The sequence below is a fragment of the Onychomys torridus genome, chromosome 17, assembly GCF_903995425.1.
Source record: "Onychomys torridus chromosome 17, mOncTor1.1, whole genome shotgun sequence".
NCBI lineage: Eukaryota > Metazoa > Chordata > Mammalia > Rodentia > Cricetidae > Onychomys > Onychomys torridus.
The window spans coordinates 6,786,006-6,799,615 of NC_050459.1; the positions used below are offsets into that span (position 1 = coordinate 6,786,006).

At 40.8% G+C, this 13,610-nt stretch overlaps 1 protein-coding gene across 1 annotated transcript in view; it reads right to left on the reverse strand.

The window, feature by feature from the left end:
• Positions 1 to 339: 339 nt before the first annotated feature.
• Positions 340 to 13,610, reverse strand: part of LOC118568929 (transmembrane protein FAM155A) — a 59,058-nt gene continuing 45,787 nt past the window's right edge. Inside the window, exon 2 of the mRNA XM_036166495.1 lies at positions 340 to 379. Coding sequence (XP_036022388.1) covers positions 359 to 379 — 21 coding nt within the window. The 3' untranslated portion in view covers positions 340 to 358. The remainder of the gene's footprint in view (positions 380 to 13,610) is intronic.

Below are 13,610 nucleotides of genomic sequence, written 5' to 3' on the forward strand. Positions count from 1 at the left end.
AAAATTTTATTTATTTATTTATTTGTTTATCTATCTATCTATCTATCTATCTATCTATCTATCTATGTATCTATCTATCTATGTATCTATCTATCTATCTATGTATCTATCTATTGATTTGTTTTTGATGAATAAGGATAAAATTTTCAGGGGGAAATAGAAATTGAGGTGGGAAGAAGATCCAGGGTCATGTTTTAGGATATTTCTACATCTACATCATCTCTTGCAATTCTACCTGTAAAGACCAATTAGGGGCTGGGTGGGTATATTAAGTGTAAAGCACTTGCCTGGCATGTATGAGTGTCCGAGTTCAATCCTCAGTGCTCCATTCAAAAGAGGAAGGTACAACTGATATTTGTTAGTTGACTGAACTGTAAACCTAAGAACAGGAAGATGGAAGAAAGGAAGAAAGGAAGGGAGGGAGGGAGGGAGGGAGGGAGGGAGGGAGGGAGGGAGGGGAGGAAAGAAAAAGCAATCGAAATGTCTTCTGATTTTTTCATTTTAAAATTTCTGCTGGCATGTGTCTGTGTGGGGGTGAATATATGTGTTTGCCCATGATATGTATGGGTCTGTGTGTGTGTGTGTGTGTGTGTGTGTGTGTGTGTGTGTGTGTGTGTATGTGTGTGTGTATTCACATGTGTACACCTGTGGAGGCCAAGCACAGATATTGGGAGTCTTCTTTGGTTACCCCCACCTCATTCACTGGGCCTCTCAACTGCACACAGAGCACACAGCTGGTGTAGTCAAGTAGGCCAGCTAGCTCTAGGAATCCCAGCCTCTCCCTCCAAACTGATGTAATTAGTGGTTGACACCACACCCACCTAGATTTACATGAGTGCTGGGGAGACCCAAACTCTGGTCTTCACAATCATACGGCCAATGTTTTATCTGCTAAGCCATCCCTTCAGCCCCTCTCAGGATTAATTCTGGACTGTATCTAGTGTATTGGGTAGCCATCCCAGCATTGGCCTGGAAGTTCCAACCCCCATTGAGGCTTCGGTAATGGTCATGCCTACAAGGCGGGGCGGAGGAGGAAGCAGAAGACCCAGGATCGAGAGGAGGTTTCTCTCTTGGTGCTGGGACCCTGGACGCAGGAGGTAGACCGAGCAGAGTTCTCCAGAGAACACCGCCAGACTGCGCCATACCTTTGCCAAACCCTACAACCTCTCCCTTCATTTGTAAGTTACCCCACAAAATAAACCTCCCTTTTAACTACATGGAGTGGCCTTAATAATTTCACCAATAATCTAGCCTAATTTTTATGGGCAAAAAGATTAACGACCAAGTCAAGGTTACTATTCAAGAAAAGTCTTCTGAATTATTTTAATGTGCTTATTACTCTTTTGTATTATTTTTCATTTACATGGCTGGCACTCTGGCACGTTAAAATAATTTCTAAATTGCAAATAGGATAATATCCAATTTCATCATCATTACTTGGGCACAGTACTTAAAATTAGAATCTCATGTTCACTTCTAAAATAATATCTATATTATATGTGCATATATATATATATATATATATATATATATATATATATATGTCTATAATATGTATATAAAGGCAAGGGCATTTATGTAACAGGAGAAATAGACCCTATGATCAAAGCTGAAATCAACTCATCATCTTGTGCGAACTCCCACTCTGCACTTACATTTCAGGAACACCAGTTTGTAGGCTTGTCTTGATATTGGTCACATATATCCTGTCAGTTAAACTACTTAAAACTCTTTTAAATAATTCTTGCTTTCACTCATGTTAACTGATTCCACAGATTTTCTGCACACTGATACATTTAAAAAGTGTCTCACATGGTAGAATATGAGCATATTTGTCAAAAGAATGCCAAGAGCCATAGCAGTGTGATCTGCTGTCAAAGAGATCAAGACGTTCGAAATGAATGAGTAGAATTATTTCATTAAAATACTCTACACTGCCTCCACAGTCAATTTTCTTTCCTAGTCACCCATGCATACAATGATATTTCACCCAGATATTTCAGGACAATGAATTAAGTGTGGGATAACATGATGTCATTTTATTTTAAAATATTTGCAAGAAAGGCTTTGAACAGATGAGCAGTTGCTAAAAGTGGGTGATACGATCACAACCCAGTCATAGGTGATGCTCTGGTCGGCTGCTGCGCACACAGAAAGGCAAGAAAACCTAGCTAAAGGAAATAACAATAAGGCAGATGGTTTTGGTTGGGTCTTGGCAGCTGTCAATGGAAAATATGGATCGCTTCATCCATTCCTTACAAGCTTTTCCTAGAAGCTGACTGCAGAAAATTAAAACCCTGTCCAGGGTCAACTAAATATGTGCCCTGTATCACTGGCATATCATCCAGTTGGATGGCAACAGATTTTAATTTCTTATCCTAATTAATGTTGATACTGAGCAATTTCAGAACTGTTTTGCAAGGAAGAAGCAAGTCTAAGCATGCTGAACTAGGCCAGTGTGTCCGCATGGGCTGACTTCTAAGTACTGCCTTCTTCTCCACACTGTGCTTTGCATCCTGCTGGATGAGCAACTGGCACCCAAGTCCCTCTCTCTCCACAGAGCCACTTTCTGGATTTCATAACTGTCTTGGAATCCTTTTGAGGTTTTTTTTTCCTATGATTTTAGGTAGAAATTTATTTTAGAATTTTTTTAAAAAGGTATTTGCAGAAAATTGTCTCTCAAAAAACAAACAAACAAAAACCACTCACACATGAAGTCTTTTCTAAGGAAAATGTGTGTTTTCAGAAATCCATGATCTAGATATTTTCTTTCCATAGAAAAAGAAAAATATTTATGTCTATGACCAGTGCAAACTCTCTGTCTCAGAGCATATAGATGTCTTTGTTTCATTTCATACAGTTCTATTTTTTGTCCTGATAAATCAATTATTCATTTAGCTTACTATCAGTCAGTATGCTGTGCACAGAAAAATGTACCTTGAATAAAATAGACAAAATTAATCTTAAGTCTACCTTTGATATATTTTCATTTTCCCTTTAACAACCCACATATACATATCTGTATATATTTCAGATACAAAAGAAAATAAAAGCCAAAACCAAAAATCCTTTATTTATAAAATATGAGATTCTAAACACCTTCTGTGTAGATTTCAATCATAAGATTATAATTTCATAAATCTTAAAGCACTGAAATATTTTGTATTTATTTTTCTACCTTAACTGTGGTTCTCTTCAACATTCCTTTTTAAAATTTTGTGTGAGAGCACACACCTGTGGAGATAAGAGATCAATGTGAGAGCGGTTCTCTTCTTCCACTGTTGGGCAGTGACTGGGGCTGCAATTACTGCTGTCAGCCTGGGGAGCAAGTGCTGGTACCCACTGAGCCATCTTGCCATCCCAACATCCCTTGCCTCTTTGTTTTCATTTTTCTACCAACTGCCTAAAATTTCCTGAAGTACATAAGCACTATGAACAAATACTTTACAGCATGTAAATGAGATACACAAAAATGGATTTTATTTCAGTTTGGCTTTTCAAAGTGCTATTAAAAATCATAAAATATGTGCATATTTTAGGGTACCCTATCACGTTTTGATACATACACAAAAAGCACATAGTTCTTGATGCCTCACATGCCATTTTGCTACATCTAGTAGAACGCTTAGCAGAGAGTTTTATGCAATAAAATTCATAAAGTGGATAGATGGATGAATACAAAGAAATTTGCCAAAGGTGCAGAGCAGAATACATAGAAAACAAAAACTAATTTTATATCATCAGACTTAGAAAATATTTACCCCAATGATTGTTTGTATGTGCATACAAAGTGTTTCAAGTTTGTTTTATAGACACATGTTATATGGGGGTTCTCTGTCATCCTTCTTCATATTTTTTGAGGCAGGATCTCTCCCTGAACCTGGAGATAATCAAGTCAGCTACACTGTCTGGCCAATGATCTCTAAGGATCTCCCTGTCTCTTCCCCACCAACGCTGACATTAAGAGCATGCACCACATACATAGCTTTTTACATGAGTTCTAGTGCTCGGATTTGAGTCCTGAATTGCTGCTGAGATGGCAAGCGCCTTAACAACCAAACCATCTCTCTCCTTGGGGCTTCATGATTTTCTTTAAGATTGGAAACAATCGTTTGTCTGATAGGACTAAAGAAACAGTTATGCCAGAAATGTGGGCTCAAATAAGTCCTCATACAGTGATCAAACAACTCCCTCCAACCTCTTCGGTGTGGAAGTTCAAAGACCCTTCATGTGGCAGTGCCTGGGCACACTCCTGCTAATTATTAGTGGACCACCCTAGAGCACGCACTCTGCACTTCCAATGTCCTGCCCTGTTCTCTAGCTAGGAACAAGCCCAGCCATGAAGGAAATGGCTCCTGCACTCTGATTAGGAGATGGGCTATGCCTGTTATTTGAAATGCAGATAAACAGCCCAGGAAACCAGAGGAGACCAGATCCAATTTGCAAGCTATCTTGGTATGAATTCAAGGGGAAATTACAATTTAATGATAGTATATTTCTAAATTTAACACAATTCAGTAAAAAATTTTCTTCTCAAAATTGGTGTCCAGGGAATAACAATTAGAGCTAACTGGTAATTTCTCAAAAGTAGTTTACAACTTGAGGGACACAATTCTATTTTATAGCCTGCTTTGAATTAAGAACCATAAAATGGCTTCCTGGTATTCAGGGTAAAAAGCTCTCAGAAGCATCTGACGAAAATGACTGGTCCCCTAAGTGTTTACTTGGAAACCACACCTCCACAATGTTGTCTCTTCTCTGCAAATAATTTCAGCTTGATTTTCTGTCAACAATACTGTTGCTCAGAAAAGTAGTGAACTCTTCAAATTTAAAAGTTGCTTTGGAAAAGTCAACTCAAGGCCATAGGAATCTTGTTTGTGCTTGGAATTTTGATTTATCAGACTCACCAGAAATAGAATGATTCTTGGGACAAGAAATTTTAATACATTTCTTTGAGTTCCATAACTCATTCAAATTTCTAAATGAGAACGGTGGAATTATACAAAAAGAAACATGAAGACACATCCAGAATGTTTACCCCTTTATAGCAGATTCAGACCACAATCATTTCTGAATTGCGCATGGAAATCCCAGTGGCCTGGAAAGCACAAGATCCTAGTGCATCTGTGGGAAGACCACACAGAGAGAGACAGACACTTTCCCAGCTCTACTATGCTCGGGGCTGTATGGTTCTCTGTGGCTTCTGGGGTTCTGTTACAATGGTCACTGACAATGTAGCTCAGACAGTTAACTGTTTATTCTGAAGGACAATGAAAGGGCAAAGGACTAGACTGATGACACACTCAGGATGAAATTAAGATTATCACAGAAAAATGGAAAACATGTGGAGGCACATTTAATTTTTGAAAAGCAAATTAGATATTTTGCCCATTTATTTATATTTCATGAAACTGGAATGGTAAGAATGTGTAATTTTATGCCTCTAGAACACTAAATTAATACAACTTGAGATCAAGGTTGGTGTCCAAAGGGGATATCTTACCAGAAAAGAGAAACTTGTGGAGCTGATTCATTAGAAAGATGAGAAATTCCAAAGTCACCTGAAGAACACCGTCTGTCAACACTCTGCCTGAGCTATGACCCACAATGGTTGTGTTTCCACAAAGGCTCTGGGACTTTAAGTGCCTTCTTTTCTCAATATAATTCCAACTGACAATCAAATATTGAAAATTCAGACTTTGTAGCTCTTGCTTTAAATCAGAGTGACCATGCTGGAAATCAATATTGCATACTCAAATCTCCTGACTCACTGACACAGCGTGATATAAATTCTTTTCTTTCATAAGCTTTCTTACAAATTAAATTGTCTTCGCTAGTCAATACTCTGCAAGTCCTTTTCTAATTTCAGGCATCCTGTTTCTGTTTTGGTAATTTTACCATGTGTTCAAGGCTCTAACTCTCAAGCCGGCACATACTTCCCAAGGTACCATACTGGTAGATGCTCACATAGGAACAGAAGAGTGCTTGGTGCCTACTATTGTTCATCTCCCGTGGTTTATTCCACATCAGCTCAGTCATCACACAGTCAACATGCAAGTGTGAGCTGACGGATGTGATGCTCTGGTATTCAGCTTGGAAATTCGTTTAGCACTAAGGTAAAACACAGCTCTCTGTGTCTAATGTCTAATGTTGGGCAAATACAGCCAGAATGTAAACGTACATATTGTGATCAGTTACTGAAGTTTCTGTATTTGATGATTCCACAGAACACAAAGGGATTTAACCCTTGGGAGAAAAATAAACATTAAAAACTTCCCAGGCATCCCTCAGATGTGCAGGGAGGCAGGAACATTTCAAACCAGGAGCTTTCTCACCTGACAGGAACAACCCCTCACAACCAACAGACAGTCCCCCCAAAGCAGCACTTTCAGGTGCTTTACTATGTTGCCCAAATTCACTGTCTGAATTTGGGTATAAAACTGGAAAGTTGTTAATGATAAAGGAACTCCAAAGGCTTTGCTGGAGCCTCTGTGAGATGATCATTTGTGCCAGAAGTCAATGTTACCTGGTGCAGCCTGTGTCTCCCTCATGAGTAGGCTGTCTGATTTAGGAAAATTACTTTCTCCTCTCTAGGCCTCATTTAATTTACTTATCAAAGGGGACCTTAATGATCACCTAATTTGCAAAGGTCTAGTGGGAGCTAGGTGCTTTAGCAGACTAGAAATCTACCCTATGGGGAAACCCTCTCCTAAGGACAAACAGAAGAGTGATTTTGCCAGACAAGTCTCTGCAAGGCAGTATATATGGTCCTCTCTCAGATTCTTTTCTGGTGAAAGGAAGTGCCCCTTTTTATTTTCTGTAATGGACAAATCTTAGTTCTTTGTTTATGTTTACTATTGCATAATTCTTCTAAGATTTCTCTTCTTTTTGGTCAGATGGAATTTCTCTTGCTTTCCCCGACACAGCAGGGCCATTTCCATTTCACTAGACTGCCTACTGGACACATCAGTCATGAGTACAACCCTTAAGAACAGACTGTGAAATGGGAGGATACACTCTTTTTACAAATAGAGTGGGCTTGTTCTCTTTTCTTAAAAGGACTCCTTGTATGGATTAACAAAGATCTGATGGCCAAACACCTTAACGGTCATGCTGGGACTCTCATCCAATAACTGATGGAAGTGGACACAGAGATCCTCAGCCAGGCCCCAGGTGGAGCTCCAGGAGTCCAATTGTTGAGAAAGAGGAGGGACTGTCAGAGCATGAATTGTTGAGACCAAGATTGGAGAGGCACAGGGACAAATAGCCAAACAAAAGGAAGCACATGAATTATGAACCAAAGGCTGTGGAGCCCCCAGCTGCATCAGGCCCTCTGGATAAGTGAGACAATTGAATAGCTTGAATGGTTTGGGAGGCACCCAGGCTGTGGGACTGGGACCTGTCCTTAGTGCATGAGCTGGCTGTTTGAAACCTTGGGCTTACACAGGGACACTTTGCTCAGTCTGGAAGGAGGGGACAGGACCTGCCTGTACTGAATCCACCAGGTTTGAATGAATCCCCAGGGAAGTCTTGGCCCTGGAGGAGATGGGAATGGAGGGGAGGGGATGGGGGAAAGATGGGGGAACCCATGGCTGATGTGTAAAATTAAAACACAAATATAATAAAATAAAAAAGAAAGAAAAAAAGAGAAAGAGATCTGAACATCAATGGGGCAAGGAAGTCAGTCTAGATGGTTTCTAGAAGCCACTCTCTGGTCCTATGGCTCTGATCTAATCCTGACTTTCAGCCATGATTGGGAATGCATCAGGCCCGTCCATATCACAGCCTTAGGACAAGACTGCCCCATCCAGCTCTCTCCCAGTCTGTAGGACATCAGATATGAAAATATGCTTTCATTACTTAACATCAGAGTTTTTTGCTGAATAGTTGTCTTACTCATAACATGCTGAGAACTATTCAGCAAAATGTTCATCCTCAAATCCCTTCCCCTCCCTCCTTTGACTTCCACCCTTCACAGGCTTCCATTTGAACACCTTCTCCAGATGGTGGCACTGTTTGGAAGGTTGTAGGGCTTTTAAGAGGTTTTATCTTCATTGAGGAAGTGGGTCCCCAAAGAATGGCCTGGTCCCAATTCTATCCAGCTGTGCTTTCTGCTATGCCCAGATATGAGCAAGGTCCCTCTACCAGGGCACTCTCTATGGTGAGACAAGTAAGACCTTCTCCCTTGAGTTGCCTTGTCATTCATTTGGTCTTGGTAGTGAGAGCAACAAGTAACCCTGTTAACCTGAAGGATGGACACCACTTCTGCAGCAATAGAAAGATCAGATGTGACCTTGACTGTCTTTTGTGCTTTCTAGAGATCTTGACCAAGGTGTGAACAGCACGCCCACATTGTATTAATTAAGACATTTACACAAAAGACTCTCACTCTGTAAAATAGAAACCCACTTTGTTGAAACTGGCTCTCTGTCCATGACTACCCATCTCTAAGAAAAGAATGCTCATCTCACCATGGAGCTATTAATATTCAGAACCTTGAAGTTTCAGCTTAATATTTAACATGCAAAACTCTCCATCACTGTAAACAAGAAGTTGTTTTATTTTTCCCCTGGGAGGAAGCTTTCACCTGTTTCTAAGAAGGACTACCTTCTGAAGAAAAAAAAAGTTAAATGGCATTGTTATTTCTATCCATGTTATTATGGAATTTGGAAAATCTTCTCCTCCCTTGGCCTTATTAGGATAAGAATAACAGCTTTCTGCATAAATAAATACTGTAGGACAGGCTTTCCATAATTTGCGAGTTACAATGCTTTGAATAAGTATTCTTATTTGTATGTGTCAGTTGCCCATAATAAATTATCACACCAACAGTGTTGCTGAAGCTGTAATTAACTTGATAGAGAATGAGTGTTTTATTGTGCAACAACAGCACAGGTCCTGAAGGTGGCCTGTTTATAAACACAAGTGATACAACACAACTAAATACACCATGAAATATATCAAATGCCTGGAGAGTGGCAGCGTACTCCACACCACCAAAACTAAGTGCAGCACCATGAACTACAGCAGGGATCACAGGGAGGAGCCGATGAAATGTCACTTGAGTTCCATGGTGTCCCAACAACTGGGGGAACAACTGGGCAGGGGATGAAGAGTGGGAGCCAGTCAGACTCAACTCAAGGAACCTAGCAGACATTTGCAGAGCATTCCTCCACACCCAAGAGCAGAGTGAAAATTCCTCCCGCCTAAGCAGGGCATATTTCCAGCAGAGAGGATAATGTCGCCATAAAACAGGATGCACTGAATTAAAAATGATTGAAATAATACAAATTGTCATATAAAAGTTAACTAAAAATAGACTCTTAACTTGAATAAGAGTAACATTTCAGGACCTCCCCACCCAGGAGAAAACACAGATGATAGTTTCTGTTACCTAGCTTCAGACATTGGCATTTTAGATATAACAGCAAAACTCAAGTGATAAGACAATAACGTTGACTTTTTCAAAGTAGGAAACATTCATGCTTCGAAGAACACCCTTAAGAAAGTGAAAAGACAACCCCCAAATGGGAGAAATTTTCATAATCACATATCTTTGAGAGGGAACTTTATACCTGGAATACATGAAGAATCCCTACAATTTAATAATAAAAAGACAAAAATTGGGCAAATGAACTGATTAGAATCCTCATGAAGAACGTTCAAATGGCCGATGAACACACATCCACAAAAAAAGCTTACACCATTAGATGTCAGTGAGATCACAATCTGTGAGGTGCTTCTTCACACCTGCTAGGTTGCCCACAACCAAGAAGGAATGAAGTGGAGACCCAGGAGGCCACTCGCAGGGCAAATGGAGTGTGCTCTATTGGAACCACTTTAGAACACAGGTTGCCATCCTTCCAGGGGTCATGCATAGACACAGAGCTCCTATTGTCACAGTACACCAGGAAAGGTGGAAGGATTCACTCCTAAAAACTTGCATCTGTTTTGAGGAGCAGTTTTCATGATAGACAGAATGAAAACAGCTAAAGTATGGATAGAACACCATATCAGAGATTCATTCACACTTCGGAATATTATTTGGTTAAAAGGCATAAGTGTATTACTGAGAGACACTACACCATGCAAGCTAAGTAGAAGAAAACAGTCACAAAGGATCACACACTCTCTGTGATTCTACACACTTACCACTCCTACACACATGCTTACATGCACACACACACACATATACACACATACACGCACACACACACATACACACACACACACACATACACACACTCAAGCCTAAAGAACTGCCTTCATATTTATCTATCTAGTCTAGTTATCTTGTTTGTGTTTATTGTGAAAATATGTCCTTGTAGGCCAGGCTGGCCTGGATCTTCTGACCATGCTCCCTCCACATCCTGAGAGCTAGGACTACATCTCACCTTGATGCCCTCTGCATTTCAGCCCTTGTAAAATGTGTCCCAGTCTCTCTTCAATCCCAGAACATATCCCATCTCTCTTCATTCCTGCTCAAACCCCTTGGTTCCTGTGACTCCTCCAACCTACCCACTCCACAGGCAGCCTCTCCCACAAACACTGGACAACTTGAAGCTGAACATGCTAAACTCTGTTCTTCAAGGTTGAGAATGCTCAGGCTTTACAGAAGAGGACGTCGCTTCACCTCTGAGTCACAGCCCATCACTTTCACTTTAGCTACTTGTACTCTCTCTGACACACAATCCCATAGCCACCTGCTACAGTACTTCCCATTCTGTGCCATGCTTGGACATGCCTCTCTCTACTCATCAGCTAACAACAGGTTTAAAAAGCCAGTGAGTTCTCAACAGATGTCTAGTGTGTCCATGGTAAGCCATGCCTATGGCAAGCTTGTCCTCAATAGAGTGACATGGGCAGGGCACAGTAGTTAAACACTTTACTCAGAATTTGTAATGCTAATACAGTGAGCCACACCCAACAGATACCTTTAAACAAGTGAGCAGTTTCCATAAGCAGTTAAATGTGTGCCAGGCCCTGCCTCAACAACGTCTCTCCTTTCCCTGCCCTCTCACTCTCTTTAGCTTACTTCACAACCTATGCACCATGGCGCTGTCAGCTTGGAAGGATCTCTCACCTCAAGCCCCTTGTTTTTATATAAATTATAACTTACTATCAATTTTCTCATTAATGATACATCTGTTCATAGAAAACACCTGGAAACTACACCCTTTCAATGTACATCCCATACTTCTGTTTCTAGATCTTAAAGCTATGGCTTTGAGCTTGGGGACTTAGCCCTGCCTGGCTTCAGCTTCCTGTAAACCTTCATGGTAGAGCCCTGTGCTTCTACTGTGCTGTCTCAAAAGTTCAGCCACCTCCTCACCAGTTAGCAGTTAGTCCACATCTGCATGCACTTAAGCCCCTTAGGAGCATCTATCTGAAGGAACAGTCGCATTTGCTACAGTGTGACAGATAGCACTTAGTACACAGGAAGAATTCAATAAACATGTTTCATGAATGAGGTACTGTGTAAGATTTTGTGAATGTAAGAATTTTCTCTTCTTCTGAAGAAAATTTTAAGTCAGCAAAACTTATAGCTAGCCCCATATTTCCATGAGTATGACTGTCTCCAATTGCCCAAATCTCTTTCATATTTTTAAAAAAGCTGAATGCATGTACAGAGAGCTGACATTTACTTTGGATGGATTATTCCAAACCGTTCATGGCATATCGCACAATCAGCCTGAAACAGCTTGCAGCCTGCTCTCTGTGGCCCACAGTGTGCTCTGTCAAGGACTGATATGCTCAAATCCTTCCTCCACCCTTTGTAGGATGGGTGTAGGTAGTTTAGGGATTCCAAAAGACTGGATGACAATTTCCAGTTGAATTCTCAGAGAGTACATCTATTTGTTCTTATCTGCTCCACAGATCTTTCTCTCCCTGCTTTAGGGCTTCACATTTTAAGAGAAAATGCATGTTTTCTGAGACTCACTGCACTGATATTTCTGTCACAATTCCTGCTGCTTACAGTGGGTTTCTAGCTCTACTCTGTAGGTTCATAACCACAGGAGGCACCAAACTGGACAAATACGACATTAGTTCATGTGGTCTATAATCTGTCTTAGTTTGCTGTCTATTGCTGTGACAGAAAGCACCTTAGGAGGAAAGGGTTTATTGAATTTTATAGTTGGCAACCCACCATTAAAGGAAGGCAAGGCAGGAACTCAAGGCAGCAACCTGGAGACACAAACTGAAGTAAAGGCCATGGAGGGTGCTATTTACTGTCTTATTCTTCATGGTTTCCTCAGCCTGCTTTCTTGTAACATTCGGGACTGCCACTCCAGGGGGTGGCATGCCCTCCAGTGAGCTGGGATCTCCCAATCAATCATTAATCAGTAAAACCCACACAGACTGGCCTACAGGCCAATCCAACAGAAACATTTTCTCAACTGAAGTTTTTTCTTCCCAGGCAACTCAAATTTTTGTCTGGTTGATAAAAATCTATCCAGGTCATAATACATTAAGATAAACTTGGCAGCCCACCATCCCTGCCACATATGAACCCAGGTGTGGGTAAAACTCACATTCATCACTGATGCCTTCACATCTGTAGGTAAGATACATAGCAATCATTTAACACACACACTCCCTTTATGACCACGTCAAAAGTGGAATATGAGCCAACAGGTCAATCCCGACATGCCCAGGTACATCCCTACCTATGTGCCATGTGCCCTGGAGCCAAATCAGGGGCTTCTTGAAAATCTAAAATTGTGTTTCTGTTTGGGCATGGCACTTTTTACCTTGTGTGTCTGTAGCCTCACAAATGAAGCTTATGAAATTTTGCCTACTCATAGCAGTATTTTTAAGACAGAAAATCATGTGCCTGATTTGGAAATGACCTACAACTCAATGCCCTTCAATGACTGAAATGTTAATTTGCTTGGATTTATTGTTATGAATTGACAGCAACTCAGCACGGTGATAATTCCTGTAGCGGAATGGAAGTATTCACTACCATAACGTCATGCTAGGATCCTTCCTCTATGAGGAGTTCTTTCATCCTTTCTTAACCTTTTAGTAAGCTTACTGTCAAACTAGACCTAATGTTACAGCCCAGTCAATCTCAAAATGATTATGTGAACCAGTTGACTTTGGGATGCTAGGACACTCCACATAACCAAATCATGGCAGAAGAGAGATAATAATGATATGTGGATAAAATGTATTGTCATGTGCCTTTTCTGTCCCCAGCATAACACTAACTGTAGACATGGGTATATACCATTTTCAGAAGTGGGCATCATTTTAAGGCAGGCTGACTTTCCCTTTGACAGCGATGCCCCTTACTACAGCAGGGTAGGAAAGCTGAGGACACCGTACCTTCTGCTGCAGTAGGAACAGTGACGGTAGTATACTTTGAGTTCCTGTAAATGCATGGGGGTGTTAGAATTGTGGTCTCTCTCCGGCCTGATAAGGTGTTCAAGGCCATCTGGCATGAACACATTTGAAGACCATCTTTTCCTTTACCAGGGTGTCTTTAATAGTTCTGCTGTTGCTGTGATAAACCAGCCTGATGAAAGCAACTTCAAGAAGGAGGGGTCCAATTTGGCTCACAGTTTGAAGGTACAGTCTGTTATGGTCTGGGAAATCTTCATGGC